This window comes from Amphibalanus amphitrite, unplaced genomic scaffold (assembly GCF_019059575.1).
Source record: "Amphibalanus amphitrite isolate SeventyFive unplaced genomic scaffold, NRLGWU_Aamphi_draft 000762F_arrow, whole genome shotgun sequence".
Taxonomy (NCBI): Eukaryota; Metazoa; Arthropoda; class Thecostraca; order Balanomorpha; family Balanidae; genus Amphibalanus; species Amphibalanus amphitrite.
Window position 1 is genome coordinate 163,310 of NW_024882256.1, and position 15,363 is coordinate 178,672.

At 55.2% G+C, this 15,363-nt stretch overlaps 1 protein-coding gene across 5 annotated transcripts in view; it reads left to right on the forward strand.

The window, feature by feature from the left end:
* Positions 1–15,363, forward strand: part of LOC122365772 — a 75,078-nt gene that overhangs the window by 16,580 nt on the left and 43,135 nt on the right. For 2 of the 5 annotated variants that reach the window (XM_043337294.1, XM_043337296.1), the window contains exons 1-3: positions 6,819–7,083; positions 9,652–9,745; positions 12,415–12,651. In XM_043337294.1, the coding sequence (XP_043193229.1) occupies positions 6,871–7,083; positions 9,652–9,745; positions 12,415–12,651 (544 nt within the window). In that variant the 5' untranslated portion in view covers positions 6,819–6,870. Of the gene's footprint in view, positions 1–6,818; positions 7,084–7,184; positions 7,204–9,651; positions 9,746–12,414; positions 12,652–15,363 lie in introns of those variants that run through there. The other 3 variants (XM_043337295.1, XM_043337299.1, XM_043337298.1) reach the window with 3 other exon arrangements.

Here is a 15,363-nt window from a genome sequence, read left to right on the forward strand (position 1 = left end):
TGACGGGGCCGACGTCGGCATGTTTATTGGGACAACGCGCCAAAAATATCAACCGGCGGCGGGAATCGAGCCCCCCAGTCGCCGACGTCGGCATGTTTACTGGGACAACACGCCAAAAGCACCGGCCGGCGATGGGATTCGAACCCCGTGTCATTCGAACGCGAGGTTAGTGCGTTAACCACTACACCACGCAGCCAGCTAACGAATTTGGTTTGTTTTGTTGGGTTATGCCCTTTCGGTCCGACAAGACCATTTCAGAGCCGGAAGGATCATAGGATGGAGACATTGGTCTTCTTGGCGAGCACTCTGGGTCCAGTTCATATAGAGTCCCTGGTCCCATTGCTGTTACGTGACACTTATTGGAAAGGGCGACCCCACAATGGATTCATATAGTCACTCTTACACACCTGCACCAACGTTTCCCAAAGTGTCCCTTTGATAAGTGGCACTTTGGCAAAGTGACACTTGCCGACTGGCCTTTCTATATGAACTGGGCCCGGCCCTGGTGAGTTGCCGGGGTTGAGCCTGACCAAAGGATAGGCCGAGCAGCCCCCAAGCACTCACCGCACCCGGCTACGGGCGAGCTCGGCTTACGGGCAATCCCAAATGGGATAAAGTTTCCCGTCCAGTCCGGATCAGGGGGTTGCGGCGTGGAGGAAGATTTGAGTTTCCTGAGGATATTTTGAATACAGAAGCTCTTTATGAAACATGAAACACGTATTTTATATTATTTTAACGGTCAAAACAGCGGCCGATGTCGGTCCGACGTCGCCCCGACGTCGGCCCGACGTCGGCTGGACCTCAGCAATTGATCTCGGTCCGACGTCGGCCCGACGTCGGCTGGACCTCGGCTGGACGTCGGAACATGCGGGCATATCCGACATCCAGCCGACGTCGTGCCGAGGTTGGACCGACGTCGGGCCGACGTCGGCATGCCGATGCCGAGTTGCCGACGTCACCCCGACGTCGGCCGACGTCGGGCCGACGTCGGGCCGACGTCGGCATGTTTACCTACTGGGACACCATTGCCGAAGCGTCGAAAGCCGTTCCTGTTTCGATAACGAGTGAGTGGAACAGATGTAACGGAAGTTAGCAGGGATTCAGCAGGGGTTCAGCAGGGATTCAGCAGGGATCGACGGCCCCTACGATTTCGCTGAATTTTGGTGGAGAGGTGCAGAATGGTGTCCTCTATCGAAAATCCTAGTGCCAAAATGCGGGGAATCCATCAGGGGGGCCACAAATCCCAAAAAACAGTATGCCCTCAGGGCACAATCGACGAACTTTGAAAACCCTACTTCTAGCCGTCAAAACAGCTAAAAATGCACGTCATTCGAAAGAGGACAAAATTTTACGTACAACGGTACCAAATTTAGGGGGCTAGCGCCCCCCTGAACCGAACAAAACAGCTTCAAATATATGGGCCCGGGAGTATGCCCTCGGGGCATAAATAAAAGTTTTCAACAATTTAAGGCCTATAACATCGACAAAATCCAGCAATATGCACATCATTAGAAAGAGCGTAATTTCCCAAACAAAAAACCCAAGTAACATTTTTCGATGGGGCCCACCTGGGGCCCACGGGACCCAATTGAAATTTGGGGCCCAATGGGGCGGCCCCTACGATTTTCTTCAAAATTTGCACAGACACTCTCCTGGGCCCCCTCTTCAATCTGGCTGAAGAAACCTACCGGGGAATCCAAAGGAAGGGGCCCAAAGAGGGCCCCAAAGAGGCCCTTTCTAAGTATTGCCCCTAATTTCGCGACCAACCCCGGCAATATGCACATCATTGGATAGAGCGTAATTTCCCAAACAAAAAACCCAAGTAACATTTTTCGATGGGGCCCACCTGGGGCCCACGGGACCCAATTGAAATTTGGGGCCCAATGGGGCGGCCCCTACGATTTTCTTCAAAATTTGCACAGACACTCTCTTGGGCCCCCTCTTCAATCTGGCTGAAGAAACCTACCGGGGAATCCAAAGGAAGGGGCCCAAAGAGGGCCCCAAAGAGGCCCTTTCTAAGTATTGCCCCTAATTTCGCGACCAACCCCGACAATATGCACATCATTGGATAGAGCGTAATTTCCCAAACAAAAAACCCAAGTAACATTTTTCGATGGGGCCCACCTGGGGCCCACGGGACCCAATTGAAATTTGGGGCCCAATGGGGCGGCCCCTACGATTTTCTTCAAAATTTGCACAGACACTCTCCTGGGCCCCCTCTTCAATCTGGCTGAAGAAACCTACCGGGGAATCCAAAGGAAGGGGCCCAAAGAGGGCCCCAAAGAGGCCCTTTCTAAGTATTGCCCCTAATTTCGCGACCAACCCCGGCAATATGCACATCATTGGAAAGAGCGTAATTTCCCAAACAAAAAACCCAAGTAACATTTTTCGATGGGGCCCACCTGGGGCCCACGGGACCCAATTGAAATTTGAGGCCCAATGGGGCGGCCCCTACGATTTTCTTCAAAATTTGCACAGACACTCTCCTGGGCCCCCTCTTCAATCTGGCTGAAGAAACGTACCGGGGAATCCAAAGGAAGGGGCCCAAAGAGGGCCCCAAAGAGGCCCTTTCTAAGTATTGCCCCTAATTTCGCGACCAACCCCGTAAATATGCACATCATTGGAAAGAGCGTAATTTCCTCTTTCCAATGATGTGCATATTGCCGGGGTTGGTCGCGAAATTAGGGGCAATACTTAGAAAGGGCCTGTTTGGGCCCCTTCCTTTGGATTCACCGGTAGGTTTCTTCAGCCAGATTGAAGAGGGGGCCCAGGAGAGTGTCTGTGCAAATTTTGAAGAAAATCGTAGGGGCCGCCCCATTGGGCCCAAAATTTCAATTGGGTCCCGTGGGCCCCAGGTGGGCCCCATCGAAAAATGTTACTTGGGTTTTTTGTTTTGGAAATTAGGGTGAATAGGTCAAAAACGCCCCCAGTAAGCGCGAAACCTTCTGACACTCAACCCAACCCAGATTACTCAAACCTTTGGGCACCATCATGTAGCTCATTCTTTTTACTACGCTTTGAGACCAAGAAAAGACACTTGCGTGTGGTATTTAACCCCCAAAAAAGGTTTCCGCATACCCTTACAAAAGGGCGTTTTGCCCCACACCCTGGGTAATACGCCCACACCCATGTGCAAAGCGCCCCCACCCCATCCATCAACAGAGAAAATGATGAACATGGCACAACTTGACGTCATTCTGACGTCATTTGTAATCAACCTATCATAGCCTTTGGAATAAAATGTTGTTGCAATGTGTAAAATGGATGCCCGGAGGAGTCCTGAAAGTTTGGTGACGATATCTGCAGTCGTTTAGGATGTATCAGCAAAAAAGGACAGGGAGAGGCCTTTTCGGCCCCGACCTGCAGGGCGCTACCCTGCACTCTCACCACCGTGCAAAACGCCCCCCTTTCAGAAAACTGGGGGCGTCTTGCCCCATGCATCGAGTAGGCGTCTTTCCCCATCCACTCCATTTCCGGTCAACAAAATATTGACAAAAAACGCGCCACTAACGCCACAGCATAATAAATTCAACAGAATGACAATAAAACGCAGTTTTGAGTGATGTGCACAATAGCAAGTTTTGTGAAATAAAGAGGGCATCAAAAGCTTAGGAATCTTCTGTAAAAACAACAAAAACAACACCCAAAACCAACATCAGCACCTACCCACGCTGCTCCCCAAGACGCAGAACCGGAAATAGAGAACTACGTAAACAAGCAGTTGACTGTTCTGAAAGACAGGATAAAACACCTATCCGCCGATAAGATCTACGATTTTTTTAGGGGAGGCGTTTAACCCAGGGGTGCGTTTTCCCCACAGTTACCCTACGCTCTATCCAATGATGTGAATATTGCCGGGGTTGGTCGCGAAATTAGGGGCAATACTTAGAAAGGGCCTCTTTGGGGCCCTCTTTGGGACCCTTCCTTTGGATTCCCGGTAGGTTTCTTCAGCCAGATTGAAGAGGGGGCCCAGGAGAGTGTCTGTGCAAATTTTGAAGAAAATCGTAGGGGCCGCCCCATTGGGCCCCAAATTTCAATTGGTTCCCGTGGGCCCCAGGTGGGCCCCATAGAAAAATGTTACTTGGGTTTTTTGTTTGGGAAATTACGCTCTTTCCAATTATGTGCATTTTGCCGGGGTTGGTCGCGAAATTAGGGGCAATACTTAGAAAGGGTCTCTTTGGGGCCCTCCTTGGGCCCCTTCCTTTGGATTCCCCGGTAGGTTTCTTCAGCCAGATTGAAGAGGGGGCCCAGGAGAGTGTCTGTGCAAATTTTGAAGAAAATCGTAGGGGCCGCCCTATTGGGCCCCAAATTTCAATTGGGTCCCGTGGGCCCCAGGTGGGCCCCATCGAAAAATGTTACTTGGGGTTTTTTTGTTTGGAAAATTACGCTCTATCCAATGATGTGCATATTGCCGGGGTTGGTCGCGAAATTAGGGGCAATACTTAGAAAGGGCCTCTTTGGGGCCCTCTTTGGGCCCCTTCCTTTGGATTCCCCGGTAGGTTTCTTCAGCCAGATTGAAGAGGGGGCCCAGGAGAGTGTCTGTGCAAATTTTGAAGAAAATCGTAGGGGCCGCCCCATTGGGCCCCAAATTTCAATTGGGTCCCGTGGGCCCCAGGTGGGCCCCATCGAAAAATGTTACTTGGGTTTTTTGTTTGGGAAACTACGCTCTTTCCAATGATGTGCATATTGCCGGGGTTGGTCGCGAAATTAGGGGCAATACTTAGAAAGGGCCTCTTTGGGGCCCTCTTTGGGCCCCCTCCTTTGGATTCCCCGGTAGGTTTCTTCAGCCAGATTGAAGATGGGGCCCAGGAGAGTGTCTGTGCAAATTTTGAAGAAAATCGTAGGGGCCGCCCCATTGGGCCCCAAATTTCAATTGGGTCCCGTGGGCCCCAGGTGGGCCCCATCGAAAAATGTTACTTGGGTTTTTTGTTTGGGAAATTACGCTCTATCCAATGATGTGCATATTGCCGGGGTTGGTCGCGAAATTAGGGGCAATACTTAGAAAGGGCCTCTTTGTGGCCCTCTTTGGGCCCCTTCCTTTGGATTCCCCGGTAGGTTTCTTCAGCCAGATTGAAGAGGGGGCCCAGGAGAGTGTCTGTGCAAATTTTGAAGAAAATCGTAGGGGCCGCCCCATTGGGCCCCAAATTTCAATTGGGTCCCGTGGGCCCCAGGTGGGCCCCATCGAAAAATGTTACTTGGGTTTTTTGTTTGGGAAATTACGCTCTTTCCAATGATGTGCATATTGCCGGGGTTGGTCGCGAAATTAGGGGCAATACTTAGAAAGGGCCTCTTTGGGGCCCTCTTTGGGCCCCTTCCTTTGGATTCCCCGGTACGTTTCTTCAGCCAGATTGAAGAGGGGGCCCAGGAGAGTGTCTGTGCAAATTTTGAAGAAAATCGTAGGGGCCGCCCCATTGGGCCCCAAATTTCAATTGGGTCCCGTGGGCCCCAGGTGGGCCCCATCGAAAAATGTTACTTGGGTTTTTTGTTTGGGAAATTACGCTCTATCCAATGATGTGCATATTGCCGGGGTTGGTCGCGAAATTAGGGGCAATACTTAGAAAGGGCCTCTTTGGGGCCCTCTTTGGGCCCCTTCCTTTGGATTCCCCGGTAGGTTTCTTCAGCCAGATTGAAGAGGGGGCCCAGGAGAGTGTCTGTGCAAATTTTGAAGAAAATCGTAGGGGCCGCCCCATTGGGCCCCAAATTTCAATTGGGTCCCGTGGGCCCCAGGTGGGCCCCATCGAAAAATGTTACTTGGGTTTTTTGTTTGGGAAATTACGCTCTTTCTAATGATGTGCATATTGCTGGATTTTGTCGATGTTATAGGCCTTAAATTGTTGAAAACTTTTATTTATGCCCCGAGGGCATACTCCCGGGCCCATATATTTGAAGCTGTTTTGTTCGGTTCAGGGGGGCGCTAGCCCCCTAAATTTGGTACCGTTGTACGTAAAATTTTGTCCTCTTTCGAATGACGTGCATTTTTAGCTGTTTTGACGGCTAGAAGTAGGGTTTTCAAAGTTCGTCGATTGTGCCCTGAGGGCATACTGTTTTTTGGGATTTGTGGCCCCCCTGATGGATTCCCCGCATTTTGGCGCTAGGATTTTCGATAGAGGACACCATTCTGCACCTCTCCACCAAAATTCAGCGAAATCGTAGGGGCCGTCGATCCCTGCTGAATCCCTGCTGAACCCCTGCTGAATCCCTGCTAACTTCCGTTACATGTGGAACAGTGGGTGAAGGTTTGTGGCGGAGTGGAACAGCGGACGATTGGGCCGTCTGTCGGCGGCCGGGCCGGGCCGCCTCCGCGGAGGACCTCAAAGTGAACGGTGTGGTCCTGGTCCGGTGGCCTGGTCCCTGTCAGCGCCGTCGTCACATCTGACGGCCCGAGCCGAGACAGGCTGTTATCGCCGGCGCCTGTCCCGGGTGTGAACCGGGACGCTTAAACGGCTCGTGATAGTTTGTGACAGCACAGGGAGCCTGCCACCGCTGTTTGGTAGCCATGACAATCTGCCGTCGGTGTTTGCTGCGGCCCCACGGCGTGTCTGTAGGAGGAGGCGCCCCCGCTGGTCTAACGGTACGGACGGACTGACCGGTGACCCGTCCGGACCACCCCGGCGCCGCCGCTCGTCCCTGATCTTTGTCCCGGTGCGCCCGGCGAGCCCCCGGCACCGGACCGTTGCGCGGCCGTCGCCCGTCGGTGGGTCGGTGCCGCCTCTCTAGCAGTGGACCGTCCATCCACTCGAGGTGTCCGCCTTATCGCGTGCAACGGCAGCGGCTATCGGCGTCGCGGCGCGGGCGGCGGAGGCAGTGGAGCCGCCGCCGGGGTCCGAGCGGGAGGCACGCCGTGCTCCTGTCGCCGCCGCCGCCGCCCCCATGCAGCCGTCGTCGTCGCCGGTGGCCGTGCCGGGCGGCGCGCGTCGGGCGCGCACCACCTCCGAGAGCTCGTCGCAGGGAGGGGGCGGCACGCCGCGCGCCGGCCGACTGCGCACCATCTCCGAGCACGAGGTGGACGACCAGCCGGTGGAGCTGGAGCCGTTCCTGGCCGAGCACCGCACCCTGCAGAACGTCACCGTCACGCTGCCCTCCGTACGTAACGTCACCGTCACGCGGCCCTCCGTACGTAACGTCACCGTCACGCGGCCCTCCGTACGTAACCGAACCGTCACGCTGCCCTCCGTACGTAACGTCACCGTCACGCTGCCCTCCGTACGTAACGTCACCGTCACGCGGCCCTCCGTACGTAACCGAACCGTCACGCGTCCCTCCGTACGTAACCGAACCGTCACGCTGCCCTCCTTATGTAACGTCACCGTCACCTCTCGTAGCTCAGTCTGGGGCACCCGGTGGTCAGAGTCTGTGTTCGAGTCACCCAGGCACTCGATGTAAAAGACGGCCTCGGTGGTCTGAGATTGCTGGGATAGGATGGTCTGGGGTGGCTTAGAACGGCCTGGGGTTACTAGGATGGACTGGGATGGTTTGGGATGGCCTGAAATGGCCTATAGGATGACCTGGGATGGCCTGCCCTTGGGTAACTGGGATGATCTGGAACAATATGGAATGTTCTGGTGTTACTGGAATGGTCCCGAGTCCTGAGTCTGGAGCTAAGACGATAGGTAGGACCTGCGCCCTCCGCTCATGGTTGGACGGCACAGGGAGGGAGGGCCCTGTGCGGCAGGGTAGGGATGGCCCATGTTTCCCGGGACTTTCAAGCTGTCTTCTGAATGCGACCGGCAATGTAAGGCTGTTGTGCTGCTGCCAGGTTTGAGGTGTAAGCAGTTGGTTTTCTTTAACCGTTCCTGGCAGCCAGGCAGACACGGTATAATTATGCCTGTAACAATGTTTGATTTTTCAAATGCCGTTATTGATCAGCATACCCGCAGGTGGTGTGACAACGGCTCGCACTACCTGTTGACCGCGGCCACTCCTCATAACAGTTGCATGCGATTCGCCGTACCAGCTGACTGAATATCAGGGATACCAACGCTCCATATGGAACGCAGTACGCACCATTCCGTCATTTTCCACCCTCAGGACAATCAAATCCTTCTCCTCCACACCTCAAACCTCCTGATTTGGACTGGACGGCCATCTTCATCCGATGTGAGTACTGAGTAGCTCCTCAGGAGCAGGCCCGTCGTGCGGTGGTTGGCCGTTGGCGGGGATGGTTGAGCTGTCCGCGTGAAGGCTCAGCCTCGGCGGAGCGACAGGGAGGCCACACAGACCAACGTCTCACATCTCCTAGCATGTGGCTCTGAAAAGGTCTTGTCAGACCGAAATGGCCTAGCCTGACCCTGTAAAACGAAACCAGACAGTTTGTCCGTATGAGAGATGGCATTCGCTTGTGATAAGACGGCACACCCAATCATGCTGCTCGGTTCTCACTTCATTGCGGTGAAGCACTGGGATATTTTCTTTCTTTCTTTTTTACAAAGTTTGGTGTAAAATGCGATATAAATTGCTTTAATTGGTGTTAAATTGGTGTAAATTGCGACGGGGGCTAGCCGGACGCCCCGGCCACCGGGGGCGCCCTCACCACAGCACCGGACGACGAAGTTGTAATCGAAGTGCACTATGATCTACCGCGCCGCGGAAACATTAGCTGTCCTGGGAGGATAAGTGGCAAGTGCGTTTTTATTTCGAACAGCTACCAAACCTCGCCGATGGTGACACATGAGCTGAAGCGTCTGCATTCCGGCACACAGTGTGGTTGCCTGTAGCCGAGTTGGGCGTCCTCCGCCGGCGGGACTGCGACTGTGGCCCGGAGTGCTGGCCGCGGCGCGCCTCCTCGGCAGGCAGGCCGCGGCGGCCGGGGCTCGGAGGGACGTTCAATGGGCGGGCTTCCTGTGAACCGGTTCGTGCCGGATCGTCGGCGCTCGGTGGCCGCCGCGTGCTCTGCGGGCCGGGCGGCCCACTGACCTCGCGGGCCCTATCGGCGGCGATTGCAGGTCGGTATCGAGGGGACCGTGTCCACCGACCGGCACCGATAGCCCGGCTCCTTCACAGAGCTGCCATGGCAGCCGGGCGCACATCAACCCACTTACGCGCTATATCTACTCCGAACTGATAGCTCCGGCACACTGAGCGCCGCTGATCCGCAGTGGCGGAAACTAATCGCCGCTGATCCCCACCGGCAATTAGAGCTCAAACTGACTGATGCCCTGAAATTCCACTGACCATCTCTGATCTCCTATTGGCCGGAGGCGCGGGAGTGATCGGCGGAACAGTTGCAGTGATGTCTAGCGCCGAGCGCTATATGGGTGGAATGGTTCCATACTTATCTTTTAGTTTTTACTTTCATAATCTATCCATTAAAACTCTGACTTTTTCAACCATTGGGAGTAAAAGCAGGACAAGGGTCAACGAGTATACAGACGAAAAAGTAAGATCAGTTAAAGTGATAGCAGAAGTTCGATTCGATTTAGGCAGATACCTATAGCAATTCGATTACGCGTTGATTAAGGGTGCATTCAAATCGTGGAATTCGACGTACATACCTATGCTCGCACCTGAAATGCGCAAATGTTTAACTCTTTACTGTGTTTATGTGAGCCGAGCGTCTATAAACGGATGCAAGTAAGGCTTTCTGGCTGATGTTTAAGCCCCATGGTCTCGTTTGTTCAGCGTGTTAACCATTCTGCCTTTCGACTGTTGCAGGGCGAAAAGGGCATCGTAATCGGCATCCGACAAGATGAAAACTCCAATCCGTCCTCACCGTCATCACCCATGGCGCCAAACGCCCGCCGCAGAGGTAAGATGGCGTCAAACACCCGCCGCAGGGGTAAGATGGCGCCAAACACCCGCCGCAGGGGTAAGACAAATGCCCGCCGCAGAGGTAAGATGGCGCCAAACACCCGCCGCAGGGGTAATACAAATGCCCGCAGCAGAGGTAAGATGGCGCCAACCGCCCGCTGCAGAGGTAAGATGGCTGCTAGCGTGACCATTAGTTATGAACTTTACATATGTTTAAAGACGGACGTGGTACTTTCTTCCTGGAGAGGAAGAAAGGAGGAGGAGCTGGAGAGGAGTGGGACGGGCAGTCTGACGGACGCGCGCCAGTATTGGAGCCGGACGCAGACAAGCTGCAATGGCCCGCACCCCAGCCGAACCCAGACCAGTCGCAATGGCCCGCCGGGCCGCACCCCAGCCGGACGCAGACCAGTCGCAATGGCCCGCACCCCAGCCGGACGTGCAGACCAGTTGCAATGGCCCGCCGGGCCGCACCCCAGCCGGTTCGGACATCCGCCGCACTAAGATCACTTGCTCAGCGGGGCAGCTAGTGGTAGAGCTGCCAGTTAGACCGGGAGCGGGAGACGCGCTATAGGGAAGCGGCCGCCTCTGGTGGCGCTGGCGGGCTATTCTTGTGCGGGTCCCGCCGTGGGAGGGCCGTCTGACTGTGCACTGTACAGGGCGCGGTCGGTCGGTCGGCCGGAGCCGGTTATCACTGGTGAGCGGTCCACCGGCCCGGCCCGGGGTCGGGGTCGGGGTCGGGGTCGGGCCGCTCCCCTGGAGGTGTCCGCCAGAGTCCTCTTTAGCGGATGTTTTGGCCACAGAGATGAATGGCACAGTGGTTTCAGTGTAAACCGAGAGCGGAGACGGTGTCCAGACGCGGTGAGCGGTGCGAGAGCAAACAACGCCCGCCGCGCCGCGCCCGGCTCACTCAGGATGGGCGGCCTGGTGAGCCCAGATTCATGGCCCAACGATACGATACGATACGATACGGTGGCAACGATAAGAAAATTGAAAGGGAAGATAATTCACTGAGATTATCTATTTTTTTCATAATGGTGAAATTGTTCGAATGCCAACTGAAATCCATTAGAGCTGGATGGCATTGCATAGCAAATTAAGTAGCATAGGAATTGATATTGGCAAGACGCAATGCTACACAATTTAGGTACCTCTTACCATGAAATGTTTTTTTATAACATTATTGCAATGCACCTATGTATCAATGACGCAGCACTTAACGAGACGGCTCATGCATTGCCTCAGCGTTTTCCCCCTAACGGCTGTTGAAGACCATTGCAGTAATTGCTACATATATGTAGGAATGTAGGTATACTGAAAGAAGTTGAAATGCTATGACGTCGGACCCTTTTTTGACAATTATTTTGCAACGATAAGTTGGGGAAAATTTCCATATTTTTCGTTTAGCATGTGCTAGTTTCGGCCGCACTGGTATGGCTGCTGGTTGTCCCGGTCCCTCTGTGCGTGAGCCGGCGCCCAGTTGCCGGCTCTGTACCGTCGGAGGGCGGCCCTCCGTGTGCCTACTCGTATCAGGCCCGAGCCAGCTGGTCTATTGATCAGACGCAACCGGTGCTGTGGCGGCCACCGACCGACCCCGGCCTTCAGCGGCGCCGACGGCAGAGCGGCGCAGCGGCGGTCGACTTCCACACGGTCACCGCTGACCTGACACCGCTGACCTGACACCGCTGACCTGGTGACCGCTGACCTGACACCGCTGACCTGGTGACCGCTGACCTGGTGACCGCTGACCTGGTGACCGCTGACCTGTGACCGGTCACCCCAGCTGTCCCGGTCTCTCCTGCTGTCACGGTCACCCGGCCCTGACCTGTAGCCTATGATCTCTGGCCGGTCGCGCCTGCCGCCCCAATCACCCCTGTTGTCCATGTCACCCCGTTGCCGCTGCGTCGGTCGGGGCAGACCGTCGCCGACCGTTTCCCCGAACCGGACCGGACCCTGGACCCGCGCTAGGTGCGGCGGCGCTGGCGGGGGCGTCGCCGCCGCCGGAGGGGTGTGTGCCACCGGGTTATGAGGTACCGCGGTGCCGCCTCCGGGTCGATTCGACCCCGCATTGACCGGTATTGACCGCTGGGTGTGGCGAGACCCCGGCGGTTTCGGCCACGTCAGACATGAGAGACCCGAGGGTGCAGGTCAGGCCACACGAGACCCGGGAGTGCGGGTCAGGTCAAATGAGACCCGGGAGTCAGGGTGCCGGACAGGTCATGCGTGCAGCTTCTGTTCCCGTAAGTTTCCCTCCCGCATATTTCAGATGATCTCAACAAGTGAATAACATTTTGGCGCTGTGTTCAAGCATTCATGTGTAAACATGTATGAAATTGTGTACACAATGTCAGCCTTTCTCAGCCGAGGCAGCACATTATCTTGGTCAATTGGCCTGTTGTCCATCTGTCTGCCCGCCCAGTTTCCTGTAACTCACTGTTTCTGTGTACGGCAGTTTCAGTTGCCCTGCAGGTCACTCTCTCACTGTCTATCTGTCACACTGTCTCACTTCCTCACTGTGTCTCACTGTCCGTCACACTGTCACACTGCCTCACTGCCTCACTGTGTCTCACTGTCAGTCTCACTGTCACACTGTCTCACTGCCTCGCTGTGACTCACTGTCACGCCGTCTCACTGCCTCACTTTGTCTCACCGTCTGCTTATGCCCGGCAGCGGACAGTATTGCCGACGTGGATGTCGGCGACCTCGAGTTCACTGAGGTGCCCACGCCGCCCGACGGCGGCTACGGCTGGGTCGTCGTGGCCGCATCCTTCATCTGCAACATGATCGTCGACGGCATCGCCTACAGCTTCGGCATCTTCATGCCCGAGTTTGTCGAGTACTTCGGCGAAGGCGTCGGCAAGGTGGCCTGGGTGGGCAGTTTGCTGAACGGCGTCTACCTCAGCGCAGGTGAGAAACGCCTTACGTCCATAGTACCCCACAGTTCCCCACAGTACACCCACAGTACGCCCACAGCACGCTCACATTATTCCCACAGTACCCCCACAATACCCACTGCCATTCAGGTAGTCACCCCTGCTTTGTGCCTCAAAGCATGTCTCGCGCGCTCGAATTCACAGGGTACCCGTTCGGTGAGCAGTCTGTCTGAGATAAGCCAGGACACAGACGGTCTCACCGGCCGCGTCAAACACCATCAATTCCGACAGAACTGACAGCGACCCCTCCGGAGCTGGCGGCCGTGGCTAATGGCTCAATCAGCCGCTGAATAATACAGCCGGTGTGAGGTCACAGCAGTGGCCGCAGCGGGGCGACAACGGTGACTGATGTATGTATGTATGTATGTATGTATTGACGATCAAGAGCAATCCACAATCGGCGTGGCGATTACACTCCAGTTCACTAGTCCAATTTCGCGATGATTCAAGTCTGATGGGGGCAGTGCTGCTTCTCAGAGGTGCGCTGCACCCACAGCGACCGCAGCGGACAGGGTAACCGCAGCCGCAGCTAATTCTCAGAGTTCTGCTCTACCTACTTACATACAGCACTTACACCCACAGCACACGTACCCCGCGGTACACCCACAGTACACCCACAGTACACCCACAGTACCCCCACAGTACCCCCACAGTACACCCACAGCACACCCATAGTACACCCACGGCGGGCAGGGCTGCTGCTGAGGGAATACTGTACCGACAGCAGTACGCCTTCGGACCCGTATAGTTTATTGAAACACTCCAATTTCGCGATGATTCAAGACAGCCGCAAGCTTTTCCTCCCAGCTCTAATTACTTTTTAACCGGCAACACATTTTTAGTTCCCATTTGCTCAACTTCGGACATGAAATTAACCCGGTGTGTACATAAAACGCATTTAAAATCGAAATGCTTTAGTAGTTAGCGATTGGGTCTGAAGCAATTTGTCTTTCACATGCCTACCCAGTAAACATGACGACGTCGGCCCGACGTCGGGCCGAGGCTCGGCCCGACATCGGCCCAACGTCGGTTCAACCTCGGCCCGACATCGGCTGGACGTCGGATATGCCCGCATGTTCCGACGTCTAGCCGAAGTCCAGCCGACGTCGAGCCGACGTCGGGCCGAGATCGTTTGCCGAGGTTGACGAGATCGTTTGTCGTTGGACCGACGGGGCCGACGTCGGCATGTTTATTGGGACAACGCGCCAAAAATATCAACCGGCGGCAGGATTCGAGCCCCCCAGTCGCCGACGTCGGCATGTTTACTGGGACAACACGCCAAAAGCAACATCCGGCGATGGGATTCGAACCCAGTGCCATTCGAACGCGAGGTTAGTGCGCTAGCCACTACACCACGCAGCCAGCTGACGAATTCGGTTTGCTTTGTTGGGTTATGCCCTTTCGGTCTGACAAGACCATTTCAGAGCCGGAAGGGATCATAGGATGGAGACATTGGTCTTCTTGGCGAGCACCCTGGGTCCAGTTCATATAGAGTCCCTGGTGCCATCAGGGCCTCCTCTAACATACCCACTGGGTGGGCAAATGCCCACCCAGTCACCACAATTGCCCACCCAGTGGCGTCGATTTGCCCACCCAGAAGCAAATGCAAAAATTCTGGTCCGGCCGGACGACCGGTACTACCTTTCTGGTCTTAAGCAAACTGGATGCTGTTTGAAGGTCAAAAAAAGTTTTCTGGTTGCCCGATATTCAAGGGCGTAGTCAAAATTTCCTCAAGGAGGGGGCCAAACGCACAGGGGCCCAAAATAACCCCCTCAAAATCCAAAAAGCCATCTGGTTGGATCCAATATTTTTTGGAGGGGGCCCAAATAAATAGAAAAAATATTTATTAACAAAAAAATATTAGAACTGAGGGGGTAAGCAGTCCATGGGCCCTGTTAGATAGGCCCACGAATAGCTTCATAGAGTCGCCAGTCAGTTTTGAGGGCGGTCTGAGGGCCCGTAGGTCGGATGAGGGTTCTTCAGACCGTCACAGGCCCCTACAGCGCATGAGAGCCTCGTAAGCCGTCTGAGAGTCATATAAGCCGCCTAAGGGCCACTAAGACCGTCAAAAGCCCTCTTTGCACTTGCAGAGGCCCAGTAATGCCGACGGAGGGCTCTCTCAGACAAACTAAGGACCCGTTCAGGGCATTTGAGGGCTTCCTCAAACCGATAGGGACCCCTCAGATCGACAGTGGATCCGATCCGAGCTCCCTCAAACCGATATAGGGTCAGACCAACAGTCGGAACGCATTGATTCTGTTTACACACCGTTGGACCCAAGTTGGACCCATCCCATCCAACTGACCCCCTGGTTTCAATAGGGCCCCAAGGCTCTAAAATTGGGGCTCTCTTGGCCAAAGTATAACTACTCAGCTGTGTCAAAAGATCTGCCGCAGGGGCCTTTGCGTCGCCAAGGGCCCACTGTGTCAGCCAGGGGCTCCTATAGAATAAGGACCCCTGGCTTCCAGGGGGGGCATGGTCCCTTTGGCCCCCTCCTTGGCTATTCCACTGCAGGTGACAAGCGTTCTTCCAGGCGACCAGGGGGCAGGGGCCATGCGACCAGGCCCCCAGGCGACCAGGGGCCCCCATGCGACTAGCCCCCAAGCGACCGGGGCCCTCTAGGCGACCAGGGGCCCCAGGAAACCGGGGGTCATCGGATGAGTGCAGGGGCCCATTGGGTCATCAG